The sequence below is a fragment of the Sebastes umbrosus genome, chromosome 24 (assembly GCF_015220745.1).
Source record: "Sebastes umbrosus isolate fSebUmb1 chromosome 24, fSebUmb1.pri, whole genome shotgun sequence".
Classification (NCBI taxonomy): Eukaryota; Metazoa; Chordata; class Actinopteri; order Perciformes; family Sebastidae; genus Sebastes; species Sebastes umbrosus.
In genome coordinates this window covers 11,890,848-11,911,437 of record NC_051292.1, presented here as the reverse complement: position 1 = coordinate 11,911,437, position 20,590 = coordinate 11,890,848, and the positions used below count along the sequence as shown (strand labels likewise).

General features: G+C 41.5%; 1 protein-coding gene across 17 annotated transcripts in view; it reads right to left on the bottom strand.

Annotated features, from left to right (window-relative positions):
- The window catches only part of tns1a (tensin 1a), a 95,324-nt gene that overhangs the window by 25,808 nt on the left and 48,926 nt on the right, over positions 1–20,590 (bottom strand). For 7 of the 17 annotated variants that reach the window (XM_037762180.1, XM_037762185.1, XM_037762187.1 and 4 more), the window contains 13 exons: positions 18,179–18,220; positions 12,215–12,264; positions 11,333–11,504; positions 11,189–11,239; positions 10,930–11,052; positions 9,726–9,790; positions 8,258–8,341; positions 5,320–5,432; positions 5,173–5,233; positions 5,006–5,081; positions 4,771–4,915; positions 3,837–3,908; positions 3,595–3,720 (listed from right to left, as the gene is read on the bottom strand). In XM_037762180.1, the coding sequence (XP_037618108.1) occupies positions 3,595–3,720; positions 3,837–3,908; positions 4,771–4,915; positions 5,006–5,081; positions 5,173–5,233; positions 5,320–5,432; positions 8,258–8,341; positions 9,726–9,790; positions 10,930–11,052; positions 11,189–11,239; positions 11,333–11,504; positions 12,215–12,264; positions 18,179–18,220 (1,180 nt within the window). Of the gene's footprint in view, positions 1–3,594; positions 3,721–3,836; positions 3,909–4,770; positions 4,916–5,005; positions 5,082–5,172; positions 5,234–5,319; positions 5,433–8,257; positions 8,342–9,725; positions 9,791–10,929; positions 11,053–11,188; positions 11,240–11,332; positions 11,505–12,214; positions 12,265–15,003; positions 15,355–18,178; positions 18,221–20,590 lie in introns of those variants that run through there. The other 10 variants (XM_037762181.1, XM_037762195.1, XM_037762183.1 and 7 more) reach the window with 7 other exon arrangements.

The window sequence follows — 20,590 nt, the reverse complement described above, 5'->3', positions numbered from 1 at the left end:
ATCCCATATAGGTGCCAAACACACAGGATGCGACTGTGTTGACATGGAAACGCAACAAACAGACAAACACACTCTCGTGTCTGCGGACCGAATGAACAAAAAGTTGTATTCTTGTGACGCTTTCGGAGGCAGAAGTTGCCGAGAAACCATTTGCACATCACAAAAATAACACATTTAGCAACTTATTTTTAGCGTAAATTGATACAATTTGAATTAACTGCATGTTATAGTTACACATGGTCATTTGAACTCAGCAGAGGTTTCTAATTTGTAAAGAAAGTCGCTTCCCAAGGCCTCACTACTCACCAACCAATGCCGTTCCGTCTCTCCTTGATTTTACTTCATTCCTTAATCTCTCCTTATTTTTCCTTTTCACAACAGACAAAAAAAAAAACTTCTCTCGCTTTGAACTTTTGTCAAATCTTTTTGCAGAAGTCTGGTCTCCTCTGCTTCTCCCTGTGCCTGCCTCTCTATCTCTGTCTCTATCCAGCTATTCCAGACATGTTTCAGGGCTCAGCCCCAGCCAAATATGGGAGGAGGGCGGTAAACAAGGAAGACAGCCTGTGCTGTCACTGGGCCCGCTGCCCTACTGTACACCACACACACACACACTGGAACACACACACACACTTATTCTCATGTGGCATCACACTATGTTTAGCGGTTATTCTCATTTTTCTAGGGATCGTTATGTTCCTCGAACGCGTTTAAGTGGTCGTTTGGGCACTTTTTTTATGACTTTTGGTCAAATTAGAAACGTATGAAACATCCATTCGATGCACTAAAGATGCAGCGTGGAGCACTTGTAAACACCAGTATTAGTTTTAACATCGTCCCTGGCATCTCTTCAAACGTTTGCTTTCATTTGTGCCGTAAAAAGCTGCAGAAATTCAAATGATGCAATGAAAATGACGTTAAAACGTCGCTCTAGTGGCCCAAAACGGTGGCCTTCTGCCTGGTTTGACCTCCGGGGTCGACAGCTGCCACCACACTGCGGGGCTATTAGTGGAGCAAAGGCAAGCCGACAAACACAAGGTGCACAGACACTCTTAACATGCCACATAAAAAACTGAGAAAGACCCATACAAACAAATTTACAGGCAGACGCCTATGCGCGCCCGTAGAGCTCATAAAATACTGTATAACACCATCACAAACAGCTGGACTAATACCTTTACACACTTCACGCCGCCGCCATCAACAACTCGTCACATATACGTCGTTAAAGAGAGCTAAGGACGCCTCTCGTCACGTCATCAGTAGGAAATGCACACAACTCTAAGCCGCCTAATCCCCGCAGACGCTTTTAAGACGCCCGTCTTTCGTTGAGTCCTCTCAAACTGGATTTCCAAGGTCGCTGTTAAAAATGGGCGTCGGGATGAGTTGGCCGAGCCGTCGGACATCAACGCCTGAGGATGAAACAGTCGTTTAACAGCCGGACAAATAAGCAAGTCTGGATTCTCCGAATGATATCTGATGAGTGATTTGTGTCCGCTGTAACCGCGGCGTGTAAAAATAGGCCGTTCTGTCACATCAGTGTTATTCGTGTGGCATTAGTGTGTGGGGTTGCCTGGGTTTGCCAACTCAAATGTGTATTAAAGGGATAGTTTTGGTGTATTGAAGTGGGGTTGTATGAGGAACTTATCCATAGTCAGTGTAGATGTAGTCGGCACGCCCCTTGTTTGGAGAAACAGACAGGAGTGCCAGCACGGGAGCAAAACTATGTACTGCTGTGGACGAGGGCAGCAGCAAAACGGATTTTAGACACCTAAAAAAATCAGTTAAGTGTATGCTGTATATAGAATATTTCCACTGCTTCACCTTGCCGTCAGACAGCCCTTTCCAACAGAAGCTGTTGTATCCATCTGTGATCCCGCTAATGTCGCCAGACTCCATTGAAAAAAACTGTAATTTTACCTCGCAGAACACAGGGAGTTGCTGGTCTACCGCCGCCTTGATCGGTTAGTTCGCTTGAGTTATTGTGTGACTTTGGTGAATCCGAACTAACCAAAGTCACACAATAACACAAACAAACTAACCGACCGAGGCGGCGGTGGACCGGGAACTCCCTGTGTTCTGCGATGTAAAATTACTGCTTTTTTCAATAGAGTCTGATTGCTTTTGGCGAGAGCATAAATAACAGCTTCATTTCAAGTCGGAAACATAGATTGTATAGCTATCTGACAGCACGGTAGAGCGGTGAAAATATAGCGTACACTTAAACTGATATATATTCTTTTATGTGGTTAAAATGATTATGATTTTTTGTCATAATTCAAATGCTGCTGCTAGAACTTTGTAAACATCTCCCCTGCAATTTGTTATCTCTTTTTGGCTTTGTGTCATCTCATTGTTGCATCTTCCAAGACCTGCTCCATTCCCTGTCTGTTCAGCCCTTGTAGAAACAGACACTGTGTTCCTGCACCAGCTTTCCTCCGAACATTCGGAATTCTCGCGTCCGACGGCTGCAATCACAGAAATGAACAAAACTGGCCGAGAGGTTTTTTTTCTGCTGAGTGCTGAGAACGCAGCCAACCGTTCAATTAGCGTCAGACTTGCAATCCCGGCGATTCCCACTGACCTTCTTGCAACACAGCAATTACCGCAACGGTTCTCTGGGGATGTTCATAAAAATGAAATGGGTCTTTGCAAAGTCGTAAAAAAAAAAAAAAAAAAAGCCATATATAAAAAGTGGATGCAGCACTACTACAATGGCTGCCAAGTCTTGACTCAACTGAGTGTGAGTCCTGTTTTCTCAGATTAACGGCAATAATCGTGAATCTCATCAGACTGTCGGCTGTGTTAAGTGTCCCACACTCTAAGACAGGATATTTTATTGATATTATCAGTGTGTTATATTCAGAAATGAACGACCAAGGGTGACTGAGTCTATGTCATATTTGGGGCATTTCTTTGCACATGATACAGGGCGACCGAGTTTCAAATTCCTGAGCTCCTGGTGCAGAAAGCTGGGAGTGGATGGAGGTGGGTTTTGGGTGCTTGTGGGACTCGGTGGTGGCGTTTCAGGTTACAACCCCCCCCTGGGAAGTGGGCAGCCACCGGTAGGGCGACTGACGCCCCCCTATTTCTGCAGCGGCTATTTAAAGGACTAATTGACAGACCGGGGGTTTAGGAGGGTGTGTGGGGGGGGCTGGAGGGTTTAGAGGAAAGACACAGACGGATCTTGTCTTCAGTAGAGTGCAACAAAGCCGGAGATCTTGACCTGTGGCGGTGACTGAGGAATCTGATTTATTCTGGACAATATTTGTCATTGTTTTGTGTTGTTAATTGATTTCCAGTAGAACATCTCTACATATATTTGCATAAAGTAAGCATATTTAAGTATTAAATACTTGATAAATCTCCCTTTAAGGTACATCGATTTACAGTCCCAGTTTATTTGCAAATCAAAAGTCAGCTTGAAACGACAACTGTAACGTCTCTGTGTTCCCTTTTAAAAGAGTTCATCCTCTGAGAATCTTCCCATCGAAGCAGCAATACCAGATGTGGCATCATGTGAGTCTGAAAGTCTCTGTTGGTAACAGTGGACGAGTGGAGACAACCCTATCCATCAAACTGTGTGTGTGGACATACCTAGCTCGCCGTCCACCGCGTCCTCGCAGCGCTGGCTGAAGCTCTCGTACGAGTCCCAGCGGATCAGAGGGTCCTGGGTGTTGTAGTCCACAGAGACGCTCGGCCCGTTCTCCAGGTGGCCCAGGCCTGTGGGGCACAGTGCATGATGGGTGACGGACTCCTCACACCAGACACAAAATAAAAAATGCAAATATCTATAAATTGGATACAAACACTTTGAGAAACCTGAGTGCATGAATTACCTGTACCTTTGATTTTCTCTGGTCCATAAGAGAAAACAAACTCCACCTTTCCATACTCTGGGAACCTCTCATCTGTAGAGAGACACACAGGAGACACAATACTTTTGTAAAACAATGGACACAAACACGATATGTGGGTTATTACAGTGAAACATACAACAAATTCCAAAAAAAACATTGACAACGTCAAGATTTTCGATCAGTTTAGCAAAGTTAGGGCTCATAGTTTTCAGTTGTTACTTCAAAAAACAACATTTATTTGTATTGATTTTGAGCATTAAAACAGGTGATGTAAAAAATCAAATAATGTAAAAAATATGTGTAAAAACTAGATGATAAAGATATCTTTTGCAGTGCAAACATGCTGCTGTTTCAATGTTTCTTTTAATTTTTAAAAACCTCAACAGACTGTGGTTGAACTTTATCATAATTTTGCTGCTAGCTTGCAAATTCTTCCATCCTTTTATTATTATTATTGAATGCTAAGGACGGTTTTTACTATAAAAATATGAGGAACAGTGTCCTCCTGCAGCTGGGAACAATAATGTTTTCATACTGGAAATCAAAAAATCCCAGTGAAAACTAGGGTTGGGTATCGGTACGCGATGCCTTTAAGGTAAACAACCCAGTACCAAGTAGTATCGAGACTCCTCCAGTCAAACGATACCTGCATCCAATCCTTTTTGTGCACGGATCTAGAAAAAAAGGACAATTTGCTTGCATCCAATCGCTCTCTTTTTGTGTTGGTATCCCTTCAAGGGGTACGGGTATTGGTACTGGCATCGTCATTTTTTAAAGGAAACCCAGCCCCGGTGAAAACTAGTTTAAAAACTACCATTGTAACAACTGAAAACAATGAACCTTAATGCACTGTTCTGTGATTGGCAACTTCTTTACGATCACAAACACGCATATACTGTAAAGTCACACCCACCCAGAGAGCCGTTACCTTTGAAGGTCTCGTCCAGCTCGTTCTTCCCGAACACCACGCCGAGGTCGTGGATGGCGCAGGTGTGGAACTGCACCCTGAACATCACATCCCTGGTGGAGTTCCTGTACCTCTTGTGGTAACACTTCAACTAACGGGGGAGGAAGAGATTAAAACATCAACACATGAATCGATGCATCGGTCAGGATTAGTTGACAGTATTGTATTAATAAAATCTCACCAGGATGTCTCCCTTCAGCAGCAGGCCTGGCTCAATAGTGATGCAGATACTGGTGTTGCTGTCTCCTTGCACATTGCTGCAGTAATAACAATATATTGTTAAAATCCAAATAACTGGATTCAATACAGGGTCAAACCACACTGAAGTGGAATAAAAAGTTTCCGTACTATATTCCTGACGTATAGACGGGTTGCATTGCCTGGTAGATCTTCAGGAAAGGACGGCAGCCTGTGGAGGGAAATCAAAAAATTTAAAACAAGAAACCAGCAAACGCTGTTTATTTTCTGTTCATTCGGCCCGAGGCACACGCTCACCTCCTTTGGACTCAAAATTGGGTATGCCGTGCATGATGACATGGTGCAGGAACAGAGGCTTGTTGTTGATTTTGATGTGTCCGGAAAGAAGGCCGTTGAAGTATCGCACGTATCTGCAACAAAAAAAAGAAAGATTACACACCAAACCCAGGCAGAAGAAACCCTCGTCCTGTGTGGTTCACCTTTAGCCAGAAGTGAATTCCTCTCCGACTATAAAACAACCTTTACCCACGGCAGGAAATGTCAGAGTGAATTGGTGCGCGCTGAGGCCAGTCGGGGGTCTGCTGAGTTTAGTGCGGGCTGGTTTGTTAATGATGATAACGATGATGGTACCGAACGTGACCTTGACCGAGGGGTCGCCGCATGCAGACGCACCCCCCATCTTGCTCTGCTGTCGGCGGCCAGATGGTTTAGCCTCTTTGAAATTCAATTAGACCGAGCGGGGGAACGCCACGAGAGCTGGCGCTGAGAGGAGGACATAATCATGTTCTGTGTTTTTATCAATGAATTAGCCTATATTAAAGAGGACTTACTGTTTCATGCTTATTTTTAGATTCATACTTATATTTTGTGTTTTTACCAGAACATATTTACATGCTTTAATATTCAAATATATTTTTCTCTTTGCTGCAGCACCTCTTTGCACCCTCTGTCTGAAACGCTCTGTTTGAGCTCCTCCCAAAAACCCTTCAAACTAGCCGAGGCAAGTATTATGCAAAAGTGTTACTTGGTGACATCACCATGTTACGGAAGAAAAGGCTTTGACTTCAATCACTGCTCCTGAAGTGCCTGAAACGCCTTGATTGAAGTCAAAGCCTTTTCTTCCGTAACGTGGTGATGTCACCAAGTAATACATTTGCATAATACTTGCCTCGGCTAGTTTGAAGGGGTTTTGGATTCTCCCTTTGGTGTGGACTATGGGCCTTGTAACTTTGCGGACCTTTTACATGCACAAAAAAACTATATAACACACTAAAGGAGAGAGAAAAAGCACAAAAGCATAATAGGTCCTCTTTAAAGGTTTTGCATGAAGCCATTGAAATGTCAGCATGCTGTACTGTACACATATAAATTAATTGAATAACATTACAGCCAAGGTTAATGTATATTATATGAATTTCAGACTAGTGGTTCTGCTTCCTTGTGTCACCGAGAGTGTGTTGCTACTCGTCCTTTGCAAACAAATAGTTAGTAAAACAATAGGGAAGTCCCAGATAGAGCAAAGCAAGAAATCTGAATAAAATACAAATAGAGGACTTCAACTTGCAAACGGTCCTTCAAGTGGGCAACCCCCGGTTCTGAAAAGTGAAGCCGATGCTGAAGTGCCTTAAACTTGCATTGTTTCTAACAGCCAGCAGGGGGCGACTCCTCTGGTTGCAAAAAGAAGTCTGATTGTATAGAAGTCTATGAGAAAATGAGCCTACTTCTCACTTGATTTATTACCTCAGTAAACATTGTAAACATGAGTTTATGGTATCAGTTGCTAGTTTCAAGTCTTCTTCAATACAGCATGATGTTCATTTAGTAAATTATGGTCCCATTTAGAGTCAAATAGACCATAAAGCAGGGGATGCTTTAGGGCGGGGCTACCTTGTGATTGACAGGTCGCTACCATGGCGTTGTCCGATCCGATCATATATATTACATGATTTTTCTCCAACCTCAGTAAATATTGTTACACACTTCCAAATGATATCTCCTAATTCAAATTGCAGACGGAAGCGATACCCCAAAGTTGCATCCACACTGTCAGAAATCAAACAAAGAGGAAAACATGTCCTGAGAGCAGCAGGTCCTGCAACATCCAAAAACTCTCCCTCCATCACCCATTTGTCACATCCTCCTTTTATTGACCTTTCACCTCTTTCAAACTTTTCTTTCAGTGCTTTGATGGCAATCATGTCTGGATAAATAACCCAGATTTGGCAAAATGTCTCGGCCCGGAGCTGTCTCGCCTGAGTGTATTTAAGTTTTATGTGGGATAAAAACATGCCATTGCATCATGAAATACTGTTTTTTAACGCTCCTAAAATTTCTATTCAGGTTTTTCTTCATTTCACAACCGACATAGAAATCCTTTAATGATACTAAACTGCTGCATGTTAATCCAGACTATTACAAGCTTTTATAGTAGCAGTAGGTTGAGCTCATCTCCTACAGTTGATGTTAATGTCACACATTCCAGACCATAATACTCCCAGACTCCGGGGGCGGAGATAATTATATCCGAAGCAGGAAATAGCAGCGGGGCAGAGGGCAAGCCTATAGAACTGTTAGAGAATGGCTGGCTGAAAATGAAGTGGTGTTAAGTCGCCTGCTGTTTCCTGTGTTTCCTCGTCGCTGCAACCTTCATCCTGCTCTTCTCTTCCAAGATCAGGATTCCTCTCTCCGCAGGTGAAGAAGGTCAAACCTTTAAGCGGTTAACTGTCTCATAATGTAGATAATATGGTAGGAGGAGCAGATTTATGAGTTAAAGGAGGGATGCTGCCCCTAGAGGGAGCTGCATTCAAAACAAGACATTGTTTAAATACCTTTAAACCACTCTTGATTGATTTCTGGTTTGGAATTTTCGCTCTATTCACGAGAAGGCAATTATTTCAAAACACAAAAAATTGGAGGGGAAATATGCTCTGATATGCTAAGAGGACAGGAATGAACTGCCACCAAAGCCCCGCAGCCTCCCCAGAGACACCAGAGGAATCCAACAGACGCACAAGATAGATGGCTTCTCTTCCGTGCCGCGACGCTTACACACAATTATCCCAATTAAAACTAAACCGGAGATAAACAGTGGAAAAAATGGGAAGAATTTCCTCCGTAAAAAATCCTCCTAAAACATGTCTGCCGTAACGTGAGCTGCGAACATTTGGGAACAGTGGACAAAGGTCAGACTCATAAAGCTTCATGTCAGCAAACAGGAAGTGAGGTAACAACTGACCTTATCTGAGACGGCTGGCCCACGGGAAGCGCCTTGTCCTCGTAGAAGCGCCTCATGGCGAACCTGTCCAGCGCTTGGTCAGCGCTGCATGACACAAAATCAGACAGGTTATTATTTGTCATACTAGAAAGCATCAAGTGGGGTATCAATCTTCTCATCTAACTCTCGGCAAGAAAGTGAAAAAAGTGCATTTTGCTGATGAAGAGGAGGAGAAGAATGGAAAATAGAAAAGCAGAAGAAAAGGGAGGAGAGAAGCTGAATAAAAAGAGGTAAAGAAAGAATAGAGGATGATGAAGAGGAGAAGAAAGTAAGGATGAGAGGTAAGAGGAAGGTAGAATAAGTAGGAGAAGATGAGGTAACAGAACAAAAGAAGAAGGGAGAGGAGGAGGGAAAGAAGAAGAAGGATGAGGAGGAGGGGAAGACAAAGAAGAAGAAGATTTTTTCCCAGGTTTGAGATTTACAAAGCAGCTTTAAACCCTCCTGGCTCGATCCTCCACCTATTAACATCTGGTTGCATTAAAGAATGATGACATTTTTCGGAGCGCTTCTTCTTCTCATGGAGCCAGAAACATAAGCTTGAGTGTTTTGCCACAATAATCACATCAGTGTTCAGTTTTCATGGCTGCTCGAGTCCCAGACCTCGAGGGCTAACTGTGATTGATTGGTGCTCCTGTCCTTACAAAACCCCTTTGAGGAGGACTGAGGTACTTGAATCATACTTCAGTCTAAATTCTTCACCTCTGCTGATCAATCAAGACTGATCAAGAGTGGTGTCTCAACAACTTTATATTAATTAGAAACTGAGCTTACTAAAGTCGTAAATGATCTGCTCCTAAACATGGATTCAGATTCCACCTCGATACTTTTACTACTGGATCTCAGTGCAGCTTTTGACACTATTGATCATCGTATACTCCTTGAACGATTGGAAAACACAGTGTGTCTCTTTTAATAATACGACACCAATATTCTCTGAGGTTAAATATGGCGTACCTCAGGGCTCTGTTCTTGGCCCTCTGCTCTTCTCCCTATACATCGCACCTCTTGGCCAAATTATACGTAGTCATGGAGTTAACTTCCACTGTTACGCTGATGATACACAGCTGTATATGCATATAAAGACAGAGGATCAATCCCAAATTATTAAATTAGAGGCCTGTCTGTCTGGTGAAAAACTGGATGTCAAGTAATTTCTTGCTCACAAATTCAGATAAAACTGAGATTTTCCCTGTTAAAGTTTTTTGGGGGGGAGTTTTTCCTCATCCGATGAGAGGCTTGTCCTGTAAAGGACAGAGGGTGTCGTGTCCTGTACAGATTTAAAGCTCCCTGAGGCAAATTTGTGATTTGTGATATTGGGCTATACAAATAAAATTGACTTGAATCAATCTCTTTGTTTAAACTACAGCCAATAATACTGCATTTCAAGATGTTAGTTGGATGTGTCTATTGATCATGATGTGTCTGTTACCTTGCAGATATGTTGCTGTAGTGCATGTACGCAGCCACCACCACCCCTGTTCGACCTCGGTTCCCCTGCGACACACAAACAGAGACTCGGTTACATGATTTCAAGTTTCAAGGTGTGTAATTGAAAAGCTTATTTGAAACAGGGATCCTTTCAAAGGTCAGCAAGCATGAAATATATTTGAAAACCCAAAAGCTGGAAGCATAAACAACATGAAATAACGTTTCATCACTATGCTTGTTTAAAGTGAGACTCTAAGAAGCAACAAGTCTGCTCCGGAGTAAAGCAGGGAAGCTGGGAAAATGTTTCCCTTTCTGCTTTTTCTGCTTCATCTGGACAGCATGTGCACATATTGTATAGTAGTGTATGTTTAACCAAGACAGACTGGATTGTATAACTATAAGAATAACTTTTGATTTTAGAAAGGTCAGCAGCCACATATGCATATTTCATATTTTTCACATTTAAAGGAATAGTTCGACATTTTGGAACTATATTATGATGTTTTTTCTTGCAACCTCATGGTGACTATTGGCATGTTTCCAGTCCAGCTCAGGTTCAGTTCAGTTTGTTACACATTAGAATGGTTATTTTTGTGTTTCCATTAGCAGAGGTTGTGGATGGTACCAATACAACCACTCCATTATTGGTAGCACCTTGGTCAAAATACACTGCATACCAGTGATTGGTCAGAGAGAATCGTCATTAGCGCGACACGGGACATCCTGCACAAACCCGCCACTTTTAAATAGCCAAGCTACCGTCAATAGCGACCAATTTTTGATTCACTCAACCCAGATTTTAAAAAAGACTATAGGAAGTCACTGCTGCCAAGAAATAGTCCAGCAGATAAGCTTGGTAAAACCAAAAATTCTCATCTTTGCATTTGGGTTTGGTGAGCTTTAGTATTTTTTTTGGACAGAGCCAAGCTAGCTATTTCCAGGCTTTATGCTAAGCTAAGCTAACCGGCTGCTGGCTCCATCTTCACATCGAACGGACAAATATGTCAAGTGGGGTATCAATCTTCTCATCTACCTCTCGGCAAGAAAGTGAACAAGAGCATTATCCAAAATGTCAAACTATTAATTTTAGAATATCACTTTAAACTTGGCGTGAGAAGGCGGTTGTCGCCCGATAATTCCTTGACAATAACAGATGCTTTTCTATAACTTTCTGAACAGTTGTGTACCGGTCATCCCTGCTTTACCTTGTTGTGCAGAACCACTACGTTGCGTGGGTCTCCATTGAGCCACGTGTCGATGGCCTTGCACATGCTGCAGATCTTGTCCAGCGCCGGTGCATGGTGGTCTGGCCAGCCAAACTCCACAACCTGAGGGGGGGGATTATCAGGACCAAAAGAAGGGGGTTCTTTTTGGTTTGATTCCTCTCAAACATGACTTTGATTTACATATGTTTGCGTGTCTTTGGATATCAAATGACAAAAGATGATCCGGCTGCTTTTGTACCTTGGGGTTTAACTTTGTTAAGTCGCTCCTCCACTCGCTCAGGTTGAGAATCTGAAATGAGAGACCAGATCATTGAGACCAAATTGAAAAACGCATCATTTGAAAAAAAATAAAAGAGATATGAGTCGTATGTTCTGGACTCACCAGATAGTGCTCGCCATGTTTGGACCGCAGCATCGTCGCCACCTCCTTGAGGTTGGTGGTGTAGCTGCGTTCCTCGGCGCCGGCGGGGAAGCAGACAGAGATGATCCTCTCTGTGATGTAGACCAGGTCCACCTCATAGCTCTCCTCCATGGCCTGAACCACACTCTGACTCCTGGAGAAGGCGAGAGGGAGCGAGAGGACCACCAGGTTTGTTCACGCTAAAACTGCATTCACATTTTCACTGATTTTCATCTTTACGGTTACGAATCCCTTTTAACAGCCGCCGTGAGAACATTCCCGAGAACTCTCCGATTTCTCTCGGGGACTAACGACAGATATTCATCGCAAACATCCACTTGATCAAATGTAAACTCCCACAGCTCACTCTTATATTTCTTGGAAAGGTAAAATATGTACAATCCTTCGCTGACTGTTGACATGGCCTCTGTTGATGTTATGCAATGTATTTCACTGGCCAAACAGCGATCAGGTTTATTGGCCCGTAAGCATACAGTAAAGCCCTGCATGAAGAATAACAGACAACAGAGAGGTGGAACGATCATTTACATTCCTGGAAAAAAGGTGAAGGATTCAGCACAAACAATGATTTTTTTTGGTGTTGGGATCACAATGGATTTACTACTTCGCAAAAGTTGCAGAATTTGCTTCCCTTTTTGTGCAAACAATCATTTTATAATCCTAGGAGTCATGTTTTTTTGCATTTCGGAAGAAAAGTCTTTGAAGATTATGTTGTAGAATCAAAGGAGGTTTTAAAACGGACTGACTTAGATACTTTTTGGTTAAACGTCTGGTTAAAACATGTACCTTCACCATTCCTACGCATACAGTATAATACAATAGTGTGACAAAGCCGTGTCTTACCGCGACTGCTTTCGCCTTATCTCCACACTCTTGCAGGACCTCGTAGATCCCTGGAGAACACACACACACACATACACACACATACACATACACACACACACACACACACATGCAAAAACACACAATACACACAATACACACAGAGGGAGGGGGAGTGAAAATTATTTATAAGCGAACTCCGTTTGGTAATCATGAACATGTTACTGAATTGCAATCTGACATAACCTAATAGGGGAGAAGTCAGATCACAGAAGCAAAACTGAATCTGTTTTGGAGGAAAAGAAAGATGGAGAGAAAAGTAGAGGAGGAGGAAGAAGGATAAGAACGAGAAAGAACAACAAAAGACTTAGGAAATAGTTAGGTATCAGCAGGAGAAAAAGAAGAAGCAGAAGAAAAAGCAAAAGAAAAAAGAGATGCTGATGAAGAGGAGAAGGAGAATGGAAGATGGAAAATAAGAGGAAAAAGAGGGAGGAAAGGGAAAAGGGAAAGAAGCAGAATAAAAAGAGGTGAAGAAAGAATAGAGGACGATGAAGTGGAGAAGAAGAAAGTGAAGAAGTACAGGAGGTGTGGTAGAAGGAAAAGAAGAAGAAAGAGAAGGAAAGTAGAATAAGCAGGAGAAGAAGAGCTACAAGACGAAGAAAAAGAAGAAGTGTGAGGAGGAGGGGAAGAAGAAGAAGAAGAAGAAGAACTGGGAAGAAGAGGGGAAGAAGAAGAAGGAGGAAAGGGAAAGGGAAAAAAGCAGAATAAAAAGAGATGAAGAAATAATAGAAGAAGAAAAAGAAGAAAGTAGAAGAAGTGTCAGGAGGGAGAGAAGAAGGCGAAGAAGAAGAAGAAGAACTGCAAGGAAGAGGGTAGAAGAAGAAGAAGAAGTGTGACGATGAGGGGATGAAGAAGAAAAAGAAGAAGATGAACTGCAAGGAAGAGGGACGAAGAAGAAGAAGAAGAAGAATGAGCAGGAGGACGGTGAGAAGAAGAGAAAAATCACAAGAGCTCAGTGTGATCCAGGTTGAGTTCCTGTCAGGATCTCAGCGCCCTCTTTAATGATCCTGTCCTGTATCTGGTTATTTCCTGAGGAGAGAGAGAGGCTGTTTCACTGTGACAGGGCTGCAGAGGGAAAACGTTACTAAATCTGCCGTACTGTCGAGGAATCAGCTGCATAATACATGCTGGAGTTGGCTCTTCCTCGCACTGTTTGTCGGCCCAGAGGAGAACTTGTCTGTACGAGTCGGCTGCCATCAGGAAGATGAAGCCATCCGAGGAGATAGAATGACATCTCTGCAGACGTCAGAGAGAGACTCAGCTTTACTGGTCAGAGATACTGGCAAAGAAGGGGTCTGTAATCACGGAGCAAGGTTAAACACACAGCCCGAAGCCGCCTCCGTGTTACTGCCGCGCGGCCTCTCGCAGATGAAGCTAATCCCACCCCCCAAGAGCCAAACTGGGAAGCATAATTCTCCGTGATTTGACAGGAACCAGATGCTAGGCGGACCGCGGACGCTGGTGTTTGCAAAATGAAACAGCCTGTTCGCATGGGGCTTCGGGGGTGTTACGCCGGTACATTTCACATCACAGGAACAATCTGTTGTCTTGTAGCAACATGGGTGCATGAACGCCTCGTGAAAGTCAATGCGGCGTGGAAAAGTGGAGTCTACTGTCTGGCCGTTTAAAGGCACGTTACACACAGTTAAAGGCTCCATTGTTGTTCCAAAAACTATTAGAAACACATCAATGAGCCACACATGTTCCTTTAGTAACATGAACCTGGGCATTGTTGTGTATTTTTGACGCAATACATGCACCGTTCTCCAACTCACTCGTACATGATATGATCGAAAGCTCGAGAACAGCTACAAATAGAACTTGTGTGAGAGTTCTGGCAATAAAAAAAAATCCCACATTTTAGATATCGAGATAGATAGATTTGAACATGTAAGAAATATTAAGAAAACAAAACAAGAATAAAAAATTAAATGAACAGTAAACATATAAAGCTAATTCTAAAATAAAATAAAATAAATAAATATTATATGTCCGAAAAGAAGTAGGCAGAAGTAAACACTAATATGGTCCTATACGCATAAATAATCATCTTAATATAATATAAAATAAAATAAAATAAATAAACAAACAAACAAATAAATAAATAAATATTGTATGTCTGAAAAGAAGCAGCTAGAAGTAAACACTTTTATGGTCTTACCCCTTTCTAGAACTTAAATAATGAACTTAGTGTTTATCACATATACACATAAGTAATAATCTTCATATAAAAATAAATAATTAAATAAATATCAAATATCATATGTCTGAAAAGGAGTAGGCAGAACAAAACACTAACAAGGTACTACCTCTTTCTATAACTTAAATAATGAACTTAATGTTTCTCAAATATACGCATAAATAATCATCTTAATATAAAATAAATAAATAAATAAATAAAATATCTGAAAAGCAGTAGGCAGATGGTCCTACCCATTTCTATAACTTAATATTAAACTTAATGTTTCTCACATATACACATAAACAATCATCTTAATATAAAATAAATAAATAAATAAAATAAATAACATATGTCTGAAAAGCAGTAGGCAGTAGTAAACACTTACATGATCCTACCCCTTTCTATAACTTAAATAATGAACTTAACGTTATAAGAATAAATGGATAAATGACAAATAAAAAAATATTATTTCAGATATTTTAGATATTACTTTTCACAAAAATAAATTAAAATAAAATCAAAAGAACATTTTGCATCATTTTGGACTTCCTGCGTGGGAGTGGCCTACCTTGCTGAACAGGTACCCAGTGCTCCACCTCCAGGATGAACGCAGGTGGGCCAAACGCCTTCGAATAGAGCTGCCCAGAGGCATGACTACACTGCAGGAACCACTTCTCTAAATGTCACTATTTAGATCATAAAATAAAAAACTAGGTGCTGTCTAGCTCGTCACATCCTACTCTGAAGGGCTAAAAACAAGCTCCGGTTCCTCATGATAGCAGAAGATGCTCGCTCTGTTTGTGCCAACCTTCATCAGCGATTATGTAATATATATCATGATGCATGTTTCCTTCCTTCTTGACTGTCCTCTCCCTGCTTTCTCCTGCTTTTCTGTCTCCCTCACGCCCACTTTGTGTTCTCTGGAACTACTCCTCCCTCACTCTCATTATCTCTCATTATTTCAGACTCCCATAACCCGCCCCCCCACCCCCTCGCTTCTCTTGTCTTCTTCACTCCCTTTTTTTCCCAAGCATTGTGTTTGTGTACCGTATGAATGTAGAGAATGTCTGCCGCACATGTGTTTGACCTTAATTACCCTTATAGTAAGAATCCAGTGACTAAAAGCATTACGAACGCGCAGAATATGAAAACAAAGCGGTGACACGGCTAGTCATTACAACTGTTTTGCCATTGGAAGAGACATGTTTTTTTCCCCTTTGTGTGCTTTGTGCGCAGTCATCACTCTCGTCTCACTCTCTAGCCACAAACGTATTTAAAAAAAAGTCCCCATAGTGCACTTGGATGACCCCGACAGGCCCCAACGCTGACCCAATTATGGTCACGATGGGGCGTTTTGACTCAAAAACACCAAGAATGTGTCCTATATGGACTAACCAAATAAACATATGCACAAACCCCTATATGATGATGATTCTTGGATGAAGTATGAAGGCAGAAAACAGGTATTCCAGGATGAAATATTTAAAAAAATGACTGTTTTTTCCTCTGAAATCCAGCCAGAATGTATCGATTTTCCATTAAACTTGAAATGACAGCGATCTGATATGACGGGACAACACAAGCAACGCTTTGATTAGATTAGTAACAAGTTACAGTAACAGTAGTCAACTTTTCCTGCTTGGACCGGAGTCGATAACGTTACTCGCTTCCGCCGCCGCTCTCTCTCTCTCGCTTCACCACTCACTTCCTACGAAACACAAACACTCTAACACACTTGAAGAGGCTTCAGATGGTTGCAATCTCCTCACCTCACCAGTAGATACCTGCCAGATCCTGCTCACTGGACCTTTAAAATGACTACGACATTGAAACGAAACAAAACAAAAAAAACGCAACAAAAATTCTGAGTTAGGTTTAGTGGAAAAAAAACATCACGGTTTGGTGGACTTTCTCGCTTGTTAGACTCGTTATTATACCACGTAACATTCAATAACACGTTACTTGTTCGTGTCTAGAAGATAACACCTAAGTTGCGAAACACTTGTGAGACGGTTAAGGTTAGGCATTGACCTCGAACGGTTGAGGTTAGGATAAGTCGTTGGGCAGCGAGTGTTGCGAGGGTTTTTTGCACGTTTTTGCAATTTAGGGGTTACCTTCTAGACGCGACCACGGTACTTTCTTTAACGGTCGCTTGATATATACTACCTGATACTTCAAAGACAAACGTAATAGAATGCAGTTTAGTTGTATGGGAACGTTATTTTTATATATAACATCTGGTTAAAGGGGATATTTACTCCAATATGTCATTGTCGAATTGTTTGTGACAACTTTTCTATTATTAGAGTCGAAAAAACAAGACCACGGTCAAGACAATTAGTAGCCTCTGTCTTGGTATTTTTAGTGCTTCTCATAATTACACCCACGTTTCCCATAAATCCCGTTGCCAAAGAGGATGTTGCTACTTGTCTCGAGGCTTAATGTATTGTTTTGGACGACGAACACAATCTTACACCTCTCACTGCAAAAGGAAAACAGCATCAGCTTCCCTTAGGTGGTAAATAATTACACAAATGACTCCCTAATAAGCCTGAAAAGGTGGCCCAGGAAGGTTTTGTTTCGCTGTAGCTGTAAATCTTTCAGTGGAAAACCAAAAACATACATAGAAACTTCGACATTAAATTGAAGACATGATTCAGATATTCAGTCCCTGCTTTGCCAGACTCACTCCTTCACAGCTTGCGAATTAATCTCCACACAGACTGGTGTACACAGACCAATCTGTGTTTATAATCTCGCTCTGAATCACCGCCGCAACTTCTGCAGCCGATCTAAACATCCAGGACGACGTCTGACGCAAGCGCTGACTCATTATCGTGACTCACAAAAGAGAGAAGAAACAGGGGTGCAAGGACTTCTTTTATCTTTTGAATAAATGTTGCTTCTTCATAAGAAGGAAAATCATTTCAAAACATTTCAAAACGCTAACAATTTTTTGCCGTTGAATGTTTTTTTTTTTTTTGTGCATTAGCAATGGTTCTCTCCTCTCTTATTTTTCTGGAATCTTGCCTGTGTTGGAAACCCCACACCCTTCATGGTTTAGCAATGTCAAGCTAAACATGCATGCCTAGTCGCGGGGCCAGGCCCTGGCAGACGTTTCTGGCACCGACGAGACACAATTTTGCAAACTGAACTGGCAGCAAACAGATGTCACGGCAGCTTTTTCTCATTTTGTAAGGTATGTACCAAATATTTCTTTACACTGGCACAGAATAGAGAGGGGGTTAAACCATTTACCTCATGGTCACCTGGTTGTACTGGAATAATCATGGACTTTTGCATTTGTTTTCATGCCAATTAAGACTTTCATTGACTTTTTTTTGTCTTTAAATTACACATTCAAATGTTGATTTACTTCCTTATCTTTAATTTAAAGTCATGTGCCGCCTAAAATTAAACCCACAGAAGCAGCAACATGAGCTCTCATTGGCTATGCTGTTATGCATTGCATGATGCTGCCACCTTCTGCAGTGTGCAGGAACAGGTGGTGGGATCTGCAAGCTTTTTATTAATTGATTATTTACTAAATTATTACACTTAAGCAGGGAATAAAAAGACTATAATTATTCCAGCGCCACCCTCCAAACTCAAGAAAAGTTCACCCACAATGTACAACATACATTTGGCCATATAGTATGCATACGGATTGTTAATGCGGCATAACAATAACAGTAAAAGCATGTCTTGGGCATTAACGCTGATAAAGAAGAGGTGTTACTCACCGGTGTATCTACATGCTTTAACGGCAGCTGAGGAGTGGGAGGCTGGAGAGAGAAGCGAGACAGAGTCAGTGGGTTAGTCATTGTTTCTGTCACGCCGAGGAAGAAACAACATGGTGAGAGAGAGGATGAGAAAGAGAGAGAGAGAGAGATAAAGAGAGAGAGAGAGAGAGAGAGATGTCTGGCTGTCGGCGATACACCAGACACACAGTCGTTTAATTAACCTTGAAGAAAATACTCTTTCTGTCTCTGTGATCTGTGCACACTTTGTCTGACATACATCCATCCTCAGCCCTCCTGATGAAGGGAGTCGTTTTCCTGGACTATGAGGATCATTATGGTTCTCAAGACCTCTTTCAAATAAAGCAAATATGATGTAATGGCTTTAAACTATAGGGCTGTCAACCGATTCAAATATTTAATTGCGATTAATCGCATGATTGTCCATAGTTAAATGTGATTAATCGCAAATGTTTTTGTTCAAAATGTACCTAAAAGGGAGATTTGTCAAGTATTTAATGCTCTTATCAACATGGGAGTGGGCAAATATGCTGCTTTATGTAAATGTATGTATATATTTATTATTGGAAATCAATTAACAACACAAAACAATGACAGATATTGTCCAGAAACCCTCACAGGTACTACATTTAGCATACAAAAATATGCTCAAATCATAACATGGCAAAGTGCAGCCTAACAGGAAACAGCATTAACCTTGACAGCCCTATTTTAAACAAAAGAAAGACACTGTATGGACACAAACACGTTTTTTTTAGCCGTGTTTGGAGGTGTTTTTGGAGCACTTTTTAGCAAAAAGTCAGGTAATCTGTCTGTGGATATCTTTGTTTCTAAAATAAACCAACTGTTTTCAGTAAACGTCCTTTTTGCAAAGTGCCAGAAACTGATTTTCACGATCATTTGGAGTGTAAAAACTTTAACTGTTTGGCTTAAAAGTTCATTTCTTGGGTCCGAAATCGCATACAAGTGCTATCGTTCAACATACTTTTGTGTGAATAAACAGTAGTATGTTTCTTGCGGGACACACTGAGCCATCATTTACACTTCCTGAGAGCCTCTTTGCTGGTTGGAGACGCGTAACCATGGTAACCCATACCAACCTCATGTGACCGAAAACGATGATTTGAGAGAACCAAAGTCTGAACTCATTTTAATTTTAGCAATATTGACGTTGCAGAGCTGTCCTTCAACGTCCGCTACGAACGTTGTCGCTACTACCGCATTGCATTGTGGGATATTTATGCCACTGTAGTGTCCAGCTTTTCGGACAAAAGATTTCACTGTTTTAGTGTAGTAAACAGCACGTTATTATGGGATTTCGGACGCAACCTTGACTTGGAAATAGTAGTTTGACTCGAGGTTGACTTCAGCCATATGTCATGATCCACCATCATGAAATTGTTATTATAATTATAGCAAAGTCTATTCTGGTATTTCAGGGAGTATTGGCTTTTAGTTTTGGTGCTGGTTATTAGCACTTAGTAGGACAGGCCAAATTATCAATATGTAAAAGTAAGAAAATAATAATTATAATCTGGTCTGGTAGAGATGGAGAAGCAGAGACAGTATGTGAGAAGTGGAAAGAGAGAAACACACACACACACAAACACACAAGCACACGCACACAGCTTGACAGTGATCCATGTGTTAGGGAAAAACTCTTAACTGAGTTAAGTACAGCGTCTTAGGCTGATGGGAGCTCTATAAACAAAAGCGGGGACTGTTTAACAAGCCGCTGCAGTCATTTAAACCGGCCGGCGTCCAAAGTAAATAAGTGAAAAAGTAGTTACCGCTGCTCGGAATGTTCCTAATTTGGTCACATCATCGGTGGTTAATCTCGAAAAATATAAAACAGGTCTGGCTGCGCTGCTTTTTTTTTTTATTCGACTTTATTGACGAGAAATCAGGAGAAATTATCAAATTGCTTCCCCTGCTGCTTTTCTAATCACGGCCCCTCCATTTGCTGAGCGCGCATTCTTTTACGGAGGGTGAATGAAAACTCCCATTCCGAGCTCATTAAAGGGAAAATGACTCGAGCCTCGGTGTTGCGGGTGCGTAAATCACATTTTGTCTTGTAAAGGAGCATCCCCTAGAGGAAAAGGAGGATAATCACTCTATCTGTCCTCTGCTACTCTGTGAGGCATTTAAATAGCATCCTGAAAGTCTCGCACCAAATCACTCATTTGAGGTACTTCTTAGGATCTTTTTTCGAGGTTGCTGCAACCATGTTACTCTCTACTATCTTCTCTCAAATAAAGGCAAATAAATGTCCCAAAATCAAAAAAAAAATTCTGAAAAAACAACAAAACTAAGTTGTTTTGTCGCATAAACCAAACTAAGTTGATCTTTTCCTAAACCTACAGTAGCTAAGTTGTTTTGTTGCCTAAACACACA